The 18324-nt window shown below is 44.7% G+C and overlaps 1 protein-coding gene and 1 pseudogene across 3 annotated transcripts; one reads left to right on the top strand and one right to left on the bottom strand.

Annotated features, from left to right (window-relative positions):
- The first annotated feature begins 597 nt into the window (after positions 1-597).
- On the top strand, positions 598-12709 carry KNSTRN (kinetochore localized astrin (SPAG5) binding protein). Of its 3 annotated transcripts, none has more exons than XM_045059533.1 (9): positions 598-1112; positions 1328-1422; positions 4535-4664; positions 5407-5454; positions 6854-6959; positions 7177-7270; positions 10266-10327; positions 11107-11181; positions 11905-12709. In XM_045059533.1, exons 1-9 carry the CDS (start codon positions 748-750, stop codon positions 12034-12036), a joined length of 1107 nt encoding a protein of 368 aa, XP_044915468.1. In that variant the 5' UTR covers positions 598-747; the 3' UTR covers positions 12037-12709. The 3 variants fall into 3 exon arrangements, with proteins under 3 accessions (XP_044915468.1, XP_044915471.1, XP_044915469.1); XM_045059536.1 differs by having other exon boundaries at positions 605-1138; XM_045059534.1 differs by having other exon boundaries at positions 606-1133.
- LOC109500710 lies at positions 8795-11908 on the bottom strand (annotated as a pseudogene).
- Positions 12710-18324: the final 5615 nt, after the last annotated feature.

Here is an 18324-nt window from a genome sequence, read left to right as displayed (position 1 = left end):
CATCAAAGCAGCTGAGTTCCTAGAGAAATGTCACTCTGCCTATTTCAAGAACTTGTCAATGGGCTATCGGCAGTGAGGAAATTTAACTTTTCATTTGCCTTTGTTTCCCACATCAATTGTATTGTGCTTTTCCTTCATAGTTTTACTACAGTTGGTAAATATGTATTTATTTGGTTTTCTTCCCCCCACTTAATTGAGGTGTAACTAGTGTTTGTGTGATTATTTATCATTTTCTATATTGTAAACTCCAGGAGGGCAGAGCCAGTCAGTCTGGGTATTTGTTGCCCCACCCCCATCTGTCCTGTTAGAAGAACGGTCTGGCGCACAGCAAATGCTCAATAAATATTTATTGAGCGAAATGAATGAGTGCTTTAAGAGCTTGAGTACCCTCCCCTATTCTCTAGGAGTAGCTCTGAATCTCTTCTTAAAATCTGGGTAAGTGTTGGGGTACCTGGCTGGTCCAGTTGGTAGAGAATATGGCTCTTGACCTCAGGGTTATGAGTTCAAGCCCCAGGTTGGGGGTAGAGCTTACCTTTTTTAAAAACGGGGGGGGGGGGGGGGCGGAATCTCCATGCGTTATTAAAGTTAGGACTGAGGGCAAGTGCCTGAGGTATTTCTGTCCACAGATCCTCTTTAAACGTCACCTACCACTCACCACTCTCTGCCTATCCAAATGCTCTGCGCTGTCGCCAATCAGCATGCAATCTCCCTAACAATCATGGACCAAATAAAGAGAAGGATTGTGACATGGACTCTAAACGTGACCGCATTTGCGTCTCAAGCCAGGAATATGACGCCCACAGCTCATTGCTCCTTCCAGGCCCGCAGAGTGCACCACTTCCCTCCCCTGCCCAGACCTGGGGGCTCCAACACCCAAAGCCTAGGAGCCCAGGCTCCGGCCATTCTTCTGACCTGCCGTACAGCATGGCAGCCCCCAGAGGCGTGGCCCAGGGCACAAATAGACGTACAACATGGCCGCCTACAGGGAGCACACCGCACGCCCTCCCGCCCGGCCACCGGAAGTTTCCATTTGAAAGCCAGGCGGCAGACCGGGTTGCTGGTGCGGCAGTTACTGCGGAGCAGCTTTTGAATCAGAGCGACGAGGGCTGCGAGTAGGAGCTACAGGCGCCTGGGTTCGGTTGTCCCGGGGCGAGAGACGGGGCTGGATGTCGGAGGCGGGCGGGATGGATGGACTGGGAATGGAGAATTTTCTTTCTCCCGACTTCTTCCCCGGGCCCGGACAGGCCAGGTCGCCCTCTCCCGGGGCCTTCCACCTTCTTGGGCCCCCTGGCCCACCGCAGGCTAACATTCGATTCGCACCTTCCAGGGCCCAGCCTTGCCGCCTCGTTACGATGACCAGCGTGGTTAAGACAGTGTACACCCTGCAGCCCCCCGCTGTGCAGAGCGGCGGCCTGCCGGCAGGTGGGTATCAACGCCGCCCTGCGGACTCGCGGAGGAGGCCTAGCCTAGGAGTATGAGGGCTTAGATCGGCGGCCTGGAAAGGGGAAGGGCATTCCATTGGCTCTGACAACCTGCTAACTCCCCCGAAACCTGGCTAAATTGCTGATTGTTCCACAATATTATTTCCTCAAGCTAGGAATCTCTTGTTAAGCAATTGCTCGTTTTGTTTCCAGAGTTGGGCTATCTGGCTGTACCCGATTACCTGGGAGAAGAGAGGAGAGTCTGATTCTTACAGAGAGGCCCTGGGGTTCACCCACGTCTAGTTCACATTTGTAACTGCACAGTGTCTCTTATGTAGCATGTTCTCAGTGTTTGTTGGGTGAAATGAGAGAGAGGGGCCAGGCCTAGCTGGAGTTTTCCACAACCTCGGGAGAAGAGGTAGGATTAAAAACAATTTTTGATTCCTTTGACATCCTGCTTTGTGTTACTGGGCTTGTGGTTGGAAGTCATCTCCTACAATCTGCAGTTGTCCAGCTGCGTAATCTGGAGAGCGTAGCATATAATAGACTTCAAACATCAGAACCTGTTGTGAGAGATTTGGAAACAGCTTTATTAAGACTCCTTTCCAGGAGACTGCCACTGGTGGGTGAAGAGTAACAGGATTGATCTGTGAGGTAAACAGGCTTGTCTCCAAAGGCTTAAAGGTTGTTTTTGTTGGTCTCATGTGGCCTCAGAACACCTAAATGGTAATCTGGCTTCAGCAGGACTAGGAGTCTCTGGGGGAGCTGGAGCCTGGCCCCTTTACCCTGCCTTTCCCTTGGAGAACAGTGACCACCCTTGGGTGGAAAATGACGGGCTCTCCCTAGACAAGTTGGGAGTTTTCATCTCAGTTTTCTGTCCCTGTCCCAGCTTTATGATCATATATGACTGAAACAGTTTAACGTTTTAAGGCGATTGTTTTGATTTGGGGCATCGACTCGTTTCTAAGTTTTAGTTTTCCAACTAGGTAACATACACATGTTAAAAATCCAAAGTTAGAAAACAATCTGCGGTGCAGAACGAGTCTCCCTTCCGTGACACCAGCCACCCAGTTCTCCTCCTTAGCGCCTCTCGTTTCAAGAAGACAGTCTTTGTTAAATCCTGCTAAATTTTTCCTACAATGCAGCCCTTAGGTTCTAGCAAGTACGGATTATTTGGATCTGCTTCCAGTCAACGAAGAGTGTTAATTTTGATCAGTTTACTATTAAGACCCTTTCTCATGGGATATATTTGTTACCGTGTAGAACTTCATACCTGAAATAGGATGTTCCCCCAGGATTACCTTTTACTTCAGACAAAGACCTGGGACACCTGGCTGGCTTACTTGGTAAAGCATGTGACTCTTGAGCTCAGTTCTGAGTTCAAGCCCCACATTGGGCATGGAGCCTACTTTAAAAAATAAATATAAATAAATAAAAACATGCGTACTTAAGAGACTTCAAAAAGAACCATTTTTTTTCAACATATGAAGTTTATCGTCAAATTGGTTTCCATACAACACCCAGTGCTCATCCCAAAAGGTGCCCTCCTCAATACCCATCATCCACCCTCCCCTCCCTCCCACCCCCCATCAGCCCTCAGTTTGTTCTCAGTTTTTAAGAGTCTCAAAAAGAACCATTTTAATCTTTGCTTTGTGGGCACGAGAATGGAATATAGGGTATAAGTGCCCAGTGAGTGTACCTATAAATGAAATCATTTGTCAGCCTGAGAAATCATATTTATTCCAAACTATTGTGCAGCTGAAGTCATCACAACAAAATCTGTGTCAAATACAGATACCAGTTTCCTAATGCCTGTGATCCAGTGCTTTGTACCTCGTTTCTTCAACTTGATTTGTTACAGCCCTTAATTTAGGTCAAGCTGAAGGAGCCATATTATACTGAGCAAAGTGAAAGTTGGTTTAAATTAGAAAATCCGTGGGGGAGAGGTGGTGAGGCAGCGTGTAACTCCAGAACATGTTACTTGAACTTGCTGTGGTCTATAAATGGTAAAAAGACTGTGTGGTGGAGGGCTGGCATAGGGACTAGGGGGAAATGCTCCTCTCTAGGGCAGAAGCATGTCATGGCAGGGCCACTTCTCAGGTTATCTGGCAGTACCCTAGCAAGATAAGAACAGAATGTCAACTAATGAATTCACTTAATGAATGAACAAAAGGGCTGAAGTAAAGGCAATCATCATGAAAAGGGGAAAGAAGGGGCACCTGGGTGGCTCAGTGGGTTAAGCGCCCAACTTTCAGCTCGAGACATGATCTCACGATTCATGAGTTCGAGCCCCATGTCAGGCTCTGTGCTGTGTGCTGACAGCTCCGAGCCTGGAGTCTGCTTAGGATGGTTTGTGTCTCCCTCTCTCTCTGCCCCCTGCCCCCCTCTTGCACATGCTCACTCCCTCCCTCCCTCCCTCTCTCTCTCTCTCTCTCAACAATAAATAAACATTAAGAAGTTAAAAAAAAAAGGGGGGGGGAGAAGACGAGAGGAAATCATTCAGAAATGGTGTGTGAAATATCGTCCAGTGTGAAGTTCTGAAGTGTTCTATATGTTCCGCAAGCGGGTACCAAACCCCTGTTAATATGCTGGATACTCTCTAGGCGCTAGGGACACAAAGACATCCCAGAGTATTTAGGGAGACTGGTCAAAACCAGTGTGTGGCAGTTCAAAGAGAACCTCATAGCAGCTTGAGGGAGAGCCTTGGGAGAGCAAACTGAATGCTTAGGAGCTTAACAAGGTGGTTCGATTCCACTGGAGATGGATGAAGGATTCAGCTGTGTTTTGCCCTGCTGACGGCCACACTGGCTCCCATTTGGCTCTTTGCTTGTATCAGCTTCCACTTTCACATCTGTGCCCTCTGGCCATTCAATTTGCTGCACCATCAAGCTTTTGGCTGTCCTCAAACACATTGCACTGTCACATTCGAAGAGTTTTAGTTTCCATCCCCGATTATTCTCGAACTCTTGCTCTTCTGAATTGATCTCCACGAGTTGTGGTTGGCCAGAATGAAAATCCAAGTGTCCGACGACCTGGAACAGAACTGTTTGTTATAGAGTCGCAGCTATTGGGTCATGGTGCTTGAGTCTTCACCCGCTTGCTTTCCTTTGCAGACACACAAACTCGAGCCCCTTCTAAGAGCCTCTTACCAGTGAAGTCCAAAGAAGTGGATGTTTCCAGGCTTCATTCAGGAGGTGCAGAGAACGATGTTACAAAAATCATCAAACCAAGACGAGAGAACGGGTGAGAGTCAGAGCATTGGTATCCAGTGAGAATCTCTTGCTAGAAATTACTCAGCATCAAGATTTAGAAAGTAGGGTCTTTGAGAGCACAGGGCAGCGGGAGTCAGTGACCCAAAGCAGTCGATCAGTTCTGAAGAGGCCCAGCAAGGGTTAAGATAAGAGGTACTCTTTCCTCTCTCACCACTTGCTCTGAGTGTGCAGACAGCAGTACTGTGGCCAAACAACAGCCCTAAGTGGTGGTCGGAGTGGGTGGGGCTGCTTGCTAGCCTAGGTTGCTGGTCTGAGCACAGTCCAGCCCAGGGAAGTGTGTGCCCCTCCCTCTTCTCAGTTCCCATAGAAGCAAGGTTGACATGAGATAATTACACCATTTTGAGCAGCAGCAGCTCTGTCGGGCGGTCGAGGTGGTCAGGAGAGGAGCCCATTCCCTATTAATAGTCTGGGCTGAGACAAAAGTGCAAGGACCCTCAGAGCTTCTCAAGCGGCAGCTGTTTGCATTCTATGGAATCTCTGGTTCTTTCCTCAGAAAAGCAAGCTCTTTGTTCTGCCTTGTTCACCACACACGTAACAATGCCACAAGTCTCTGATTTCTCTGTTGTTTCCTTTTTTAATTGAGGTATGTTATTAACACACATTATATTAGTTTCAGGTGTAGAATATAATGATTAGGTATTTGTGTATGTTGCAAAATGATCACCACAATGAGAGTAGTTAACATCCCGGTTTCTTTGTTTTTGCTCCTCTAGGCAGGTGAAAGCTGCAGACACTGCCTTTAGGAGGAACATCAGAAAAAGGTGAGCATCGGGGTAAATGAAAGCTGGCCACTATTTTGGGGTGGTGGATCTCAGTCGCGTACCTCAGAATCGCTCATGGGTTCTTGTAATGTGTTATAGTCTGGGTGCCATCCCAGAAAGTCGAGTGGAATTTTCAGGGATGAAGCACAGCCAAGTTTGAGAACCACTGTCAGAGCAAGGATCCGTGATGCTACCATCTTGAGAACCAGACGAGCTTTCTGGGCTCCATGCCAGGACCACTGCTAATTGGAAATCCAACCCAGCTAGATAGCCCATCAATAGGAGCGTGAGCCTTCAGGATAGGAGGCACTGCATGTGGTTAGTGACTTTGAGATGGAGGTGATGGTGGTGGTGGTAGAATCCTGGGGAAGGATCCATCTCTCTGTTTGAGGCTAGCTTGGATGTTTTGCAGTCCTGAAGACGGAAATAGTGCAAGCTGGAAAGTTTGTAGAAATAGGTTCTGATTCCAAATCTAATTCCAAATAGGTTCTAATTCCAAATCTATAATAGATTTGGGCATGTCTTAAAAGTTCTGAAGATAGGAGCACATGGCCAGCTTAGTCAGTAGAACAATGCGACTCTTGATCTCAGGGTTTTGAGTTCGAGCCCCACGTTGGGTGTAGAGATTACTTAAAAATAAAATCTTTAGGGCACCTGGGTGGCTCATTCGGCTGAGCATCCGACTCTTGATTTTGGCTGAAGTCATGATCCCAGGGTCATGGGATCAAGCCCCACGTTGGGCTCTGTGCTGACTGTGGAGCCTGCTCAGGATTCTCTCTGTCTCATCCTCTGCCCTTCTCCCCCACTTGTGCTCTCTCTCTCTAAAAAGTACAGGGAAGCCTGGGTGGCTCAATCGGTTGGGCGTGACTCTTGATTTTGGCTTAGGTCATGATCTCATGGTTCTGAGATCAAGCCCAATGTTGGGCTCCGTGCTGATGGCATGGAGCCTGCTTGGGATTCTCTGTCTCCTTCTCTCTGCCCCTCCCCCATGCTCTCTCTCTGTCTCTCTCAAAATAAATAACCAAAAAAAAAAAGTAAATAATAAAACCTTAAGAAAATTATGAAGATAAAATACTATTCAAGAAGGACTCTGAGGGCATCGGAAAGAGAGGTTAATATTGATCATAATGGCTAATATTTATTAGGTATTTACTGTGTATCTATAGCTGTGCTAAGAATTATTACATGTATTCTCTCTCATTTTTCACAATAATGTTATGAGATGTGGGTATTACCCTAATTCTAGAAGTGAGGAAACCAAGCCTCAGAGAGGTTATGTAGCTTACTGAAGGTCATAAACTATTAGATAATGCAGCCAAGATTCGAACTCCTGTTTGTGTGACCCTGTAACCCATTTTAACCCCTCCACTGCTTCATACAAGCACAATTATCATTACAGCTACAAGCCACTGAGCAAGCAGAAATCAGAGGAAGAGCTCAAGGATAAGAACCAGCTCTTAGAGGCCGTCAACAAGCAGCTGCACCAGAAGTTGACTGAAACTCAGGTGAGAGACCCACCAGACCTCTGTCATCACTGCCCTGGGGAATGCATGGAATCCCGAGGGACGGCCCCTTGGGTGGGAGCAAGCTTGCAATGCCCCGGTGCCCAAGGGCAGAAGGGGAAGACACCGGGCTTGGGCTGTGGCTGTCCAAGAGTAAGGGCGGCAAAACCACCCCCGCAGAGTGGAACAGGCCTCATCTGTCTGCATGGCACCCTGATAGGGAGAACTGAAGGACCTGACCCAAAAGGTGGAGCTGCTGGAGAAGTTTCAGGATAACTGTTTGGCAATTTTGGAGAGCAAGGGCCTCAACCCAGGTAAGAGACGGTACACAGTTGCCTTCAGAGGAGTCAGTGCACCTGCCGCCTCCTGGGCTGATTGTGGACTGGCTGTCAGGAGTTCGGCATGGCATCAGCTGGTCCATTTAGTGCAGGGGTTGCTTAGCAAAACCCTGAAGATTTGGAGGCGTTTTTCTTTCTTTTTTTAAAGATTTTTTTCCTTTTGTTTTTAAGTCATCTCTACACCCAATGTGTGGCTTGAGCTTATAACCCAGACATCAAGAGTCATATCCTCTACCGACTGAGCCAGCCAGGCACCCCTGGAGGAGTTTTCCTTTGTTCCCTTGTGATGTTGACTTAAACCAACAGAATTTCAGATAGTTGTAGAGAGAGGATTATCTCTTATCTGAACACTTTGTGCCATTCATTTGATGCTAACAAGTATGACCTTGCAAATAGATCAGAAATATTTCATTTCTTTCTTTTTTTTAATTTAAAAACTTTTTTTTTACCTTTATTTTTGAGAGAGAAACACACACACAGCGCAAGCAGGTGAGGGGCAGAAAGAGGGGGAGACCCAGAATCCAAATTAGGCTCTAGGTTCTGAGCTGCCAGCACAGAGCCCGACTTGGGCTTGAACTCACGAACATGAGAGATCATGACCTGAGCTGAAGTCGGATGCTAACCAGCTGAGCCACCCAGGTGCCCCACATTTCTTTCAAGGCAGATAGCAAACAGGGTAAATTTCCCAGATGGGAAAAGATAGAGGTGACACTATTTCAAGAGTTCCTAAACCTGGCTGATCAGCAGAATCACAATAGTTAAATGTGACTTTTTTTTTTTTTAATATTTGTTTATTTTCGAAAGAGAGAGAAAGACAGGCAGACAGCACATGAGTGGGGGAGGGGCAGAGAGAGAGGGAGACACAGAACCCCAAGCAAGAGCCAGGCTCTGAGCAGTCAGCACAGAGCCTGACGTGGGGCTCGAACTCAAGAACTGTGAGATCATGACCCGAGCTGAAGTTGGACACTTAACCCACTGAACCACCCAGGTGCCCCTTAAATGTGATTTCTATTCTGACCCTCTCCCTAGAAAGCAGAGTCTGTAGCAAAGAGGGGCATAGAAAAAGGAATTGCCGAAAGACTGTACTCAGACTGAGTTGAGGAGCCTGAGAATACCAGGTAAAGGGGCCCAGGCTTCTTTGAATTCAGGGACACTGGCTTTGAATGCTGCTGATTAACCTGTGCATTTTAGTATATATTCTTTATAGTCACCGTATATGTTTTTGTATAATTTTAATTTGCGATATATATGCACTACTTTTACCGAAAATAATAATTTATTAAGCCTGAAAAGATTTTTTTTTTTAAAAAAGACACATTTATTCAGCGTCGTGATCAGACTATTACATTTAGCAATCAACAGCATGGGTGCAAAAAAAAAAAAAACTACATTAAAACCCTTTGTTGGAATGCTTTACACTTTCCACAGGAACAAAAACTAAAATCACCTATGTTAAACAATTAGTCACAAATACAATCCTCGAGTTTTTGTCCATACACACGAGTATTGTCTAATAAATGTCTTCTTTGTAGCGGCTAGGCCCTGCCACCACTGTGCTTGGCTGAGTTCACAAATCTGTTGTAACCTGTAGCTTCCCTGTCACTTCTGTGGCTCTCCCCTCCTGCTAAGCTTTGCTTCCTGGCAGTAATTAAAACCTTCTGCCACTGCCATAGCTACTGCTGTTGCTGGAACCATCATAGCCACTTTGGTTTTGTGGTTTGGCAAAGTATTGGCCTCCACCACCATAGGGGCCAGAGCTTCTGCCTCCAGAATTTGAAGACTGACTGTTGTAATTGCCAAAATCATTATAGCTTCCGCCACCTCCAAAGTTGCTTCCATCGATACCAAATCCGTTATAGCCATCCCCACTGCCACCATCCACCATCACCTCGACTGCCACCAAAGCCACCTCACCCACTGAAGTTTCCTCCACGGCCAAAGTTGTCATTCCCACCAAAAACACCTCCACGACCACCACCGAAGTTTCCAGAACCACTTCGACCTCTTTGGCTGGAGGAAGCACTAGCCATCTCTTACTTAGATGAAACTTTCCTTACTTTACGGCTGTGGCCATTCACAGTATGGTATTTTTTGAATGACGATCTTGTCTACAGGGTCATGGTCATCAAACGTTACAAAAGCAAAGCCTCTCTTTTTGCCACTGCCTCAGCCAGTCATGATTTCAATCACTTCAGTTTTCCCGTACTGTTCAAAATAATCTTAGATGATGTTCTTCAGTGTCTTCTTTAATGCCACCGACAAAAATCTTTTTCACAGTTAAGTGGGGACCAGGTGTTTGAGAAGCTTCTCTCGAGATAGCCCTCTTTGGTTCTACTACTCTTCCATCCACCTTGTGTGGCCTTGCAGTCATGGCTGCCTCTGTCTCTTCCACAGTGGCCTACGTGACAAACCCAAAGCCTCTGGAGCGCTTGGTGTTTGGGTCTGTCGTTGCCACACAGTCCGTGAGCATTCTCCATTGCTCAGAATGGCTCCTCAGACTCATCCATTGTCTCAAAGCTCAAACCTCTGATGAAAACCTCCTGTGGCTTTTTAGGCTCTTTGGGATACTCTGACTTAGACATGACAGCGGTGGGAGGGGAGACTTTAAGGATGCTTAAAGGCAGCATCTACAGGCAGAAAGCCTGAAAAGCTTTTAAAAATAGTTTTTTGTATTGTCAATGAAACAGAAAAATCCAACCTTTGCATTTTCTCTAGACAGATTTTCTGCTGAGCTGAAGAGAAAGCAGATTGAACTTTTGACCATATCCAAAACTAGAACAGAGGGAGGTAAAATAAAGCTCAGAGGGTGGGTGTAGGTGACCCTGCCAAGGTGAAAACTCAGTAGACAGTCAGCGACCAGACACTCAGAGAAGTTTCCCTCATGAGTATTCCTATACTTGTCCGTGGAGGGGTTTTAATTTCTGTTTCAGGTGCAGTTCCCTAAGCAAGCTGACTCTGTTGTTTGTATCAGTTTTAGGCAGTGAGACCCTGGCGTCACGGCAAGAAGCCACCACAGATCACACGGACTCTATGGTGAGGGCATGGGTGTGAGTGTGTGGGGGCCAAGGGACCACGGGTCTCTGCACAGCTAAGAAAGTCTCTGCCATGTGCCCAGCAAACCCCAGGAAGCAGCCTTTGTTTTCCACGATAGTGGAAGAGAGCCGTGGATATGTACTCGAAAAGCATATTTTACTTGGAAGGCAATCTTGTGCTTACGGATATGAGTGAGTCTGAGTTGAAAACATGCTACTTGGAGACACATAATAGGATGAACCTGTAGAGAGAACTTTCTGGTTTCTCTGTTCTCCACTTTGCCAAATTTCTCCCCTTACCCATTTACTGAGAACTGTATGATGGAAAGGTGCAGCCTGAATTAAATTCGGCTTCTCTTTGGTTCTCTCCCAAAGTAGGAAGGTAGTTGTTCGGGGTTAAGTCTTTTGAGCTTCTCTGACTTCTTCACCAGGAAGATCAATGGTCATATTAGAATAATAGAATACTCGAGATGGAAGCCTTCCTCCAGTCCCACAGGCTAGTAGTCACCTCTCCGGTGGCTACTGTGTTTTGACCACCTTGGCTGTGTAACATAGAGCACCCGGAAGGGGGGTGATCTGTCCATCCTGTGGATTGAGTTCCTCCGGGGTGCCCACTAGAGAGCCTGCCACAAGTGGGGCACTCAATAGATGACTGAGCTAAGGGAAGGCTTGTTAGCAATCATCTAGCCAACTTTCATTTTATATAAAGAGAATAGTTTATATAAAGCGAGTTTTCACCTATCAATAAAGATTTGTGATCACACTGTACTTTCCTTTTAGTTGCTACTGGAAACTTTGCAAGATGAGCTGAAGCTTTTTAATGAAACAGCCAAAAAACAGATGGAGGAGTTACAGGTGAGAGACAGATGTCACCCTGAGTCAGGATTACCATTTCCTACCACAGTAGGTGGATCTGTGGAGGACTCTTTCTTATTTACCTATCTATTTATCTTTAACAAACCGCTTTTTAATGATAATGGATTTACCGAAGAGTTGCAAAGATAATACAGAGAATTCCATTCCCTTAATGTTAACACCATATATTATCATAGTAGATTTATCAACATTAAAAAACCAACACTGATGTGTTACTCTTAACTAAATTCTGAGACTTCATTTGTTTTCACCACTTTTTTTCAACCAATTTTCTCTTCTAAAGACGCAGAAATGTTCACAGCTACAGGGCTTGAGGCGATGTGCAAACACTAGATGGCTCAAAGTAAGAGGTGGGCCTGTGCAAACTGTGCTCTGGGAACTTGGTTATCTCAAGGAAACCTGGAATAGGAAACCCAGATTCTTGGGTCTGGACTTCTTTGGATTGGTTGGAAGAATCATGGGATAGTACACTGGAACCTAGAGGATTTCGTGGCTCCACTTTAGATATAGGAGAGAGACCATCCCTAAAATGAGCACAGATGTACAAATTTAAGGTAGAAAATACAATGTCTGTCAGTATTCTAATGGTCTTCCTCAATGGAAGAGAACTATCATGTCCTGAGATGGTATTGTCTCCCATGTGAATCACAGTTTTGTGGGTGTTTGTTTTGTTTGTTTCTTTTTGAATGTCTTTCCACGCAGGCCTTAAAAGTAAAGTTGAAGATGAAAGAAGAAGAGCGGGCCCGGTTCCTAGAGCAGCAGACATTATGTAACAGTCAAGTGCATGATTTTACAACAGCCCTTGAGGAAATGGAGCAGCTATTGGAAATGTGATAAAAAGCAAGTGACCAGCCGGCTCCCTCTTGGGGTTAAACTCTCAGAGGAAGCCACTTAGGACATCTGCTTCTTGGCCATGACCTTCTAGGACTCACCATCCCCAGAATGAAAACAGTTTCTGCAGTAGGATTAAGGACAGTTGATGCCGGAATGGCGGTTCCTCCTTAAACAAGTGTTCCCAGCCTTTCAGATTGGTCGGCTCTCCTGAACCTCACATGTATATAACTGAGGCCTACGAAGAGGGGGTGCCTGGAAGCTTGGATCAACCTTCTACGCAACAAAGCGGCAAGCCATTAGAATCAGACCAAATCAGTCATAGAGGATCCCAAAGGTAACATTCAGATGTGTAGGAAGAAAGCCTTAATTGTACAGCGGAGCACAGATGCTCCACAGGAGACATCACTGAGAAGCCATGCTAGACTTTCTAACTTGGAACACATTCTGTCTCATCCCGGTTGGGCTCTATACCTCATTGTAAATCAATGAACTTGAAGTTACTTAAGATGGCTTAATAAATGGGGGTGAAGGTATAGATAGCAATAACACCTACCTGAAACCGTACACCTTGGAGCTTTTAATCTAAATCACTTCCGTTTTTTGGGTTTGGTTTTGGTGATTTTTACGAAGTGCTACTTTTAAAATAAATAATTCTATAACTGTCCGGACTACACACTGAGAAATGGAAATAGCCTTTTAACTTAAGTGTGTCCACTGAACACTCTTGAGCTAATCTAGTTAACACAGTCAAGACACTGATTTAACCCAGAATATTTTTCTTCTACTTAAGTGCCCTGTGGCTAGCCCTGCCGTCTTCCAGGAGCAGTAGCCTTCTGAGGGTGTGCCCTTTTAGAGCAGTGGGTGCCAGACTCCATTCACCAGGCATGTGTCACTAGCTGCCTGTGTCTTCCCTATATTCTTAAGCACGGTCACGGACTGCTGTTTGCACAGCCAGTCCTGGACCTGGCCCCGTGGATCCTTAGTCAGCTGACGTCCGTGGCAGGCTTCCCTGCTGGCTCACTAAAGGCACAGCTATTTTCATTTCTTAGTTGATTGAGGCAGACTTTGGCTTTGGCTGTCTTCCTTTTTTTTTTTTTTTTTTTAATGTGTATTTACTTTTTTTTAATGTTAATTTCATTTTTGAGATAGAGCGTGAGTAGGGGAGGGACAGACAGAGAGAGGGAGAGCAAGAATTGAAGCAGGCTCCAGGCTCTGAGCTGTTAGCACAGAGTCCTACGCGGGGCTCGAACCCATGAACCATGAGATCGTGACCTGAGTGAAGCCGAACACTTAACCAACTGAGCCGCCCACGCCTCCCGGCTGTCTTCCATTTTGTTTCCTGCATCTCCCAATTTCTTCACCAAACTCCCATCTACTCTTGAGCATTGAGTCTGCCACCCAATCAGAGCAAGTAACACCTCCACCCTAACTTTCAGGGATGGCTAAATTTCTTTGCCTTCATACAAAAACATTCACACAGTTGGTTATGTCCCAAAAATTATGAAGGGGAAACCCAGTTACATAATTCTCACCAGTGATAAGGACTGAATATTCTACCCATTTTCAAAATGTTGACAGTTTAAAAGATTGTTTATCCAAATAATTTGAATTTGGCATTTCTGGCCAAAAGTAAAAAAGTTCTACTTCTTGGAAGGAGAGGAGGGGAAACTCAGCTGTGGGATCCTTACCTCCTTGTCGGGCCTCCCTAGTTAACACCTAGGAATGTAACTCAGTGGCTGTTACTCATCTTTCCCAGCACAGAAACCCCATTTACTCGTAGCTTGGGCTCCCAAGGGGCCTTCACCTCACTGTTCTTTGCACTCCCAAATGGCGTTTCTGCACTCTTGCCTTTGCCCGTTCCCTCCAACTTCTGCTCCATCTGCCTCTTGTACATGTGGAGGTGTTCTGGGTGTTTAATCTGATCTGGAGCCCGGATGAATTCATATATATTATATTAACTCAGCAAATAGTGATCTGTACCCTCCACTTTACTGGATGCTATAGGAAACTTTAACACAGCATGGCATTCTTGACCTCAAAGATGCTTGTAATCTATTTGGTAAGACAACGTGCTGGTGACATGTAAGTTAAATAACAAGCAGCAATACTTTACTAACAGGGTTGTGTGATAGAGTTGTGTACTCTAATAGTTAACCCTGGGCTAATTTGGTGGAAGAAGGCTTGATGGAGGAGGTAGAACAAAGATTGAAGGAAGAGTAACATTTGGAGAGGCTAGCTAGAAAGTTAAGGACCTTCCAGGTTGGTGAACACGTGGAGGTCTGGGGAGAGTAGCAAGCTTAGGCCATGGGAGCCTCACTTCCTTTCCCCACTCTTTGCCCTATGCCCTATGCATCTCTTCTGCCTGGCTGTTCCCGAGTTCCAGCCTTGTGTGGTAACCCAATCATCTAGTAAATAAAATGTTTCTCTGAGTCTGTGAGCTACTCTAGCAAATTAAACCTGGGGAGGGGGTATCATTGGAACTTCAGGGGGAAAGAGTCATGAAATGTCCAGATGAATCTTGGAGAAATGAGTATGGGAAACTAGGCTTGTTCAGAGGGTTCAAGATGAGAAGGGATTATGTCTGACACTTAAGTGAGCACTTGTAATATGCCATCCATGGTGTTTTTACATGTTCCTCCTTATCGTACTTCTTAGGTAGTCTTCATTACCATCACAAGGTAAACACTATTACCTCCTTTTACAGCCAGGGAAATAGGCACCGAGAAGTTAGGTTGGTTTGCCCAAGGTCAAACAACAAGCAAATACTGGAGAAAGATTTGAGCCAGGGAATAGTGGGGGCAGGGACGTACATGGTGTTAGTAGAAGTCATGAAGATCCTTAAATGCCAGGCTAAGAGGCGGATTTTTGTCATCTAGGCTAGAAGTTTCCAAACTTTCCCTAGTGTCTTAGTAATATTTACGACACCTGAAGAAATACCTAATGGTTCTATTTTAAGTAGTGAGATCCATCAACTTAGTAGGTATTTGAAAAAATAATGTACATAAATGTAAGAGAAAAATTTCATTGCTTTTTTTAGTTTATTTATTTACTTAAGCAATCTCTACACCCAATGTGGGGCTTGAATTCGTGACCCCAGGAGCAAGAGTCACCTGCTCTTCCCACTGAGCCAGCTAGGCGCCCTATGTCTCATTTTTAACTAACTATAATTACTCACTAATGCAATCATCCGTGCAAAATAAACAAACTTTTAAGAATCTCTAAAAGCAAGGAGTTTTATTAGAGCCCAAGTAAGAACAGCTGCCCAGACATCATGCTTTTCACAGGGAAGGTGCTCCAGAGAATGAACAGTTTTTACATTGAACAGTTTCTGCGTTGTTAATTTTTTTTTACATTTTGTAAAAGCTCAAAAGATAATAGCTTAACATACAGGTATGAATCATGAATTTTATGAGTTTAATGAGCTTACTGTCAAGGAGCACAGAGAGTAGGAGTATTGATTGATATCTTAAGAACAAGATATTTTTCCTTTAGGGCTTCAGATGTACAATATATGCTTGGTTGGCCATAAATCAGGCTTATATGAAGGTTTATACGAACTTTATGTACATGCTGATTTATAAATCTAAAATGTGTTTCCTTATGTTTCAGGCTTTTAGAAAAGCTTTTTCTCTCACCAGAACGTTAGGCACTGTTTAACTTCTCAAACCGTGGAATCAAGTTGGACACTACCACCTTCATTCCCTGTTTGACGTTGAAAGGAACCTAAATGACCTAATGTTGAAACTGAACTACTTCAAGCTAGTAGTAACTATATTTTCTAATAGATGTCAAGTATCACTGTGATTCACCCCAAAGCTTAAAATATCCATGGTATCCCTCTGAGTCTGCTGCCCATGGGTACCTTGGCTCACATTCTGGAAACCACAAATCTACGCAATAATGAATCCCTGAGAAATTTTCAGCAGGCAGTCGTACTATTTTAGAAAAATGAATCCAGCATTGGTGTTAAAGATGGATGGCGGGATCGAGACAGGAGTGTCAAGGACATCAGGAAAACAGAAATGAATGTGTTAGGGCCATGACAGCAAAGGTGTAAGGGAAGATTTGAAACACAAGAAAGCTACACGAATTACAGATGACCCTTGAACAAGGCAGAGGTAAAGGACACTGACCCCTCTCCCATGGGTGCAGTTGAAAATCTGTATCACTTAAAAAAAAATGCTAGAATTTTTATTAGGTGAGCTGTATTTATTTTAAGTAATCTCTACGCCCAACATGGGGCTCAAATTGACAAGCTTGAGATCAAGAGTCACATGCCCTACCACCTGAGCTAGCCAGGCACCTTGAAAATCTGCATAGAGCTTTTGACTCCCCAAAAACTTTATTAATAACCTCTTGGCCAAACCGATAACATAGTTGGTCAACACCCATTTTGTATGTTTTATGTATCAATACTGTATATTTAAGGTAAGCTTGAGAAAAGAAAATGTTATTAAGAAAGTCATAGGGGAGAATACATTTACAGCACCATACTGTGTTGAAAATCAATATATAAGGGGACCCATGCAATTTTGAACCCATGTTCTTCAGGGGCCAACTGTAATGTATGGCACAAATTGGGGGGGGGGGGAAGAAATCTACATACTTAAGAGGTTTTCAGCAGGGGTGACAGTAAGAATTCTTTCTAAAATAAGGATGTGAAAACTTCAGTTTACAGCCCATCCCTAGCCAGATGGGTATGTGTTGGAATCCCAGCCCAGGCACTAAAAAGTGGTCTTTGCAAATTACTTCTCTTAGTCTCATTTCTTTTTTTTTTTTTTTTTTTAAGTTTAATTTTTTTTTAATTTTTTTTCAGGTTTCTTTTTTTTTTTTCAATATAATTTATTGTCACATTTAGTTTCCATACGACACCCAGTGCTCATCTCAACAAGTGCCCTTCTCAGTGCCCATCACCCACTTTCCCCTCTTCCCCACCCCCCATCAACCCTCAGTTTGTTTTCAGTATCCAAGAGTCTCTTATGATTTGCCTCCCTTCTCTGTAACTTTTTTTTCCCCTACCCCTCCCCCATAGTCTGTTAAGTTTTTCAAGAGCCACATATGAGTGAAAATACATGGTATCTGTCTTTCTCTGACTGTCTTAGTCTCATCTCTTATCAGTAGTGATAATACGTGTCTTGCTGGATTGTATTTCCCACACCTAACCTAACAAAGATTATATCAAAGTTCAAAATTTATCTTCAAATGATTCCCTTAATAATCTTGCTCTTGGGGCGCCTGGGTGGCGCAGTCGGTTAAGCGTCCGACTTCAGCCAGGTCACGATCTCGCGGTCTGTGAGTTCAAGCCCTGCGTCAGGCTCTGGGCTGATGGCTCAGAGCCTGGAGCCTATTTCCGATTCTGTGTCTCCCTCTCTCTCTGCCCCTCCCCCGTTCATGCTCTCTCTCTCTCTCTGTCCCAACAATAAATAAAAGTTGAAAAACAAAAATTTTTTTTAAATAATCTTGCTCTCAACTTCCACTATAGTGCTGGCTCTCAGTCTCTATCCTTGGTGCACACTTTGTAACCCTCAGATATTCAACTTCCTCTCCAATAGACACTCCCAACTTTCATCCCTTCTGGCTACTGTCCATCTTCTGTTCACAGGCAAATTTCTTTTCTTTTCTTTTTTAAGATTTTATATTTGGGACACCTGGCTGGCTCAGTTGGTAAAGCACATGACTCTTGGTCTCTGGGTTATGAGGTCAAGCCCCATGTTGGGTGTGGAGATTACTAGAAAATAATGGTTTTTAATGTTTATTTTTGAATGAGAAAGACAGTGTGAGCAGGGGAGGAGCAGAGAGAGAGGGAGATGCAGAACCCAAAGCAGGCTCCAGACTCCACCTGTCACAGTATAGAGCCCAACGCGGGGCTCAAACCCACCAACCACAAGATCATGACCTGAGCCAAAGTTGGATGCTTAACTGACTGGGTCACCCAGCACCCCATTTTTGTTGTTGTTGTTGTTTTAAAGATTAAAAATTTTTAACATCGGCCTGGAGCCTGCTAGGGATTCTCTTTCTGCCCCTCTGAATCTTGTGCATGCGCGTACACACCATTTCTCTCTCTCAAAAAAAAAGAAAAAGGAAAAAAAGAAAGAATTCTACTCCTGGAGAAATTGAAACTGCGATTAAGTCTTGATCTGCTGTCCTGGGGCAAGTGACTCCACCTAGGGCCTATGGCTTCCTTGTCAACACTCCCAACAGCCTTGCAGTGGTGGTATTGGTGGTATTTTCATTTTCATGAAAGGTGGTATTGTTTTCATTTCATTTCATCTTCATCCCAGAACTCAG

The sequence above is a fragment of the Felis catus genome, chromosome B3, assembly GCF_018350175.1.
Source record: "Felis catus isolate Fca126 chromosome B3, F.catus_Fca126_mat1.0, whole genome shotgun sequence".
Taxonomy (NCBI): Eukaryota; Metazoa; Chordata; class Mammalia; order Carnivora; family Felidae; genus Felis; species Felis catus.
The sequence above is the reverse complement of the archived record's forward strand: the minus strand, read 5'-3'. Positions and strand labels throughout refer to the sequence as shown.

Bases quoted from the DNA above. Each gene is read 5' to 3' on its own strand.
- KNSTRN (XM_045059533.1), top strand. From the start codon at position 748: ATGGACTCTAAACGTGACCGCATTTGCGTCTCAAGCCAGGAATATGAC. The intron at 1,113-1,327 runs GTAGGAGCTACA...CGCACCTTCCAG, and splicing joins CAGAGCGACGAGGGCTGCGA to GGCCCAGCCTTGCCGCCTCG. The intron at 6,960-7,176 runs GTGAGAGACCCA...GCACCCTGATAG, and splicing joins AGAAGTTGACTGAAACTCAG to GGAGAACTGAAGGACCTGAC.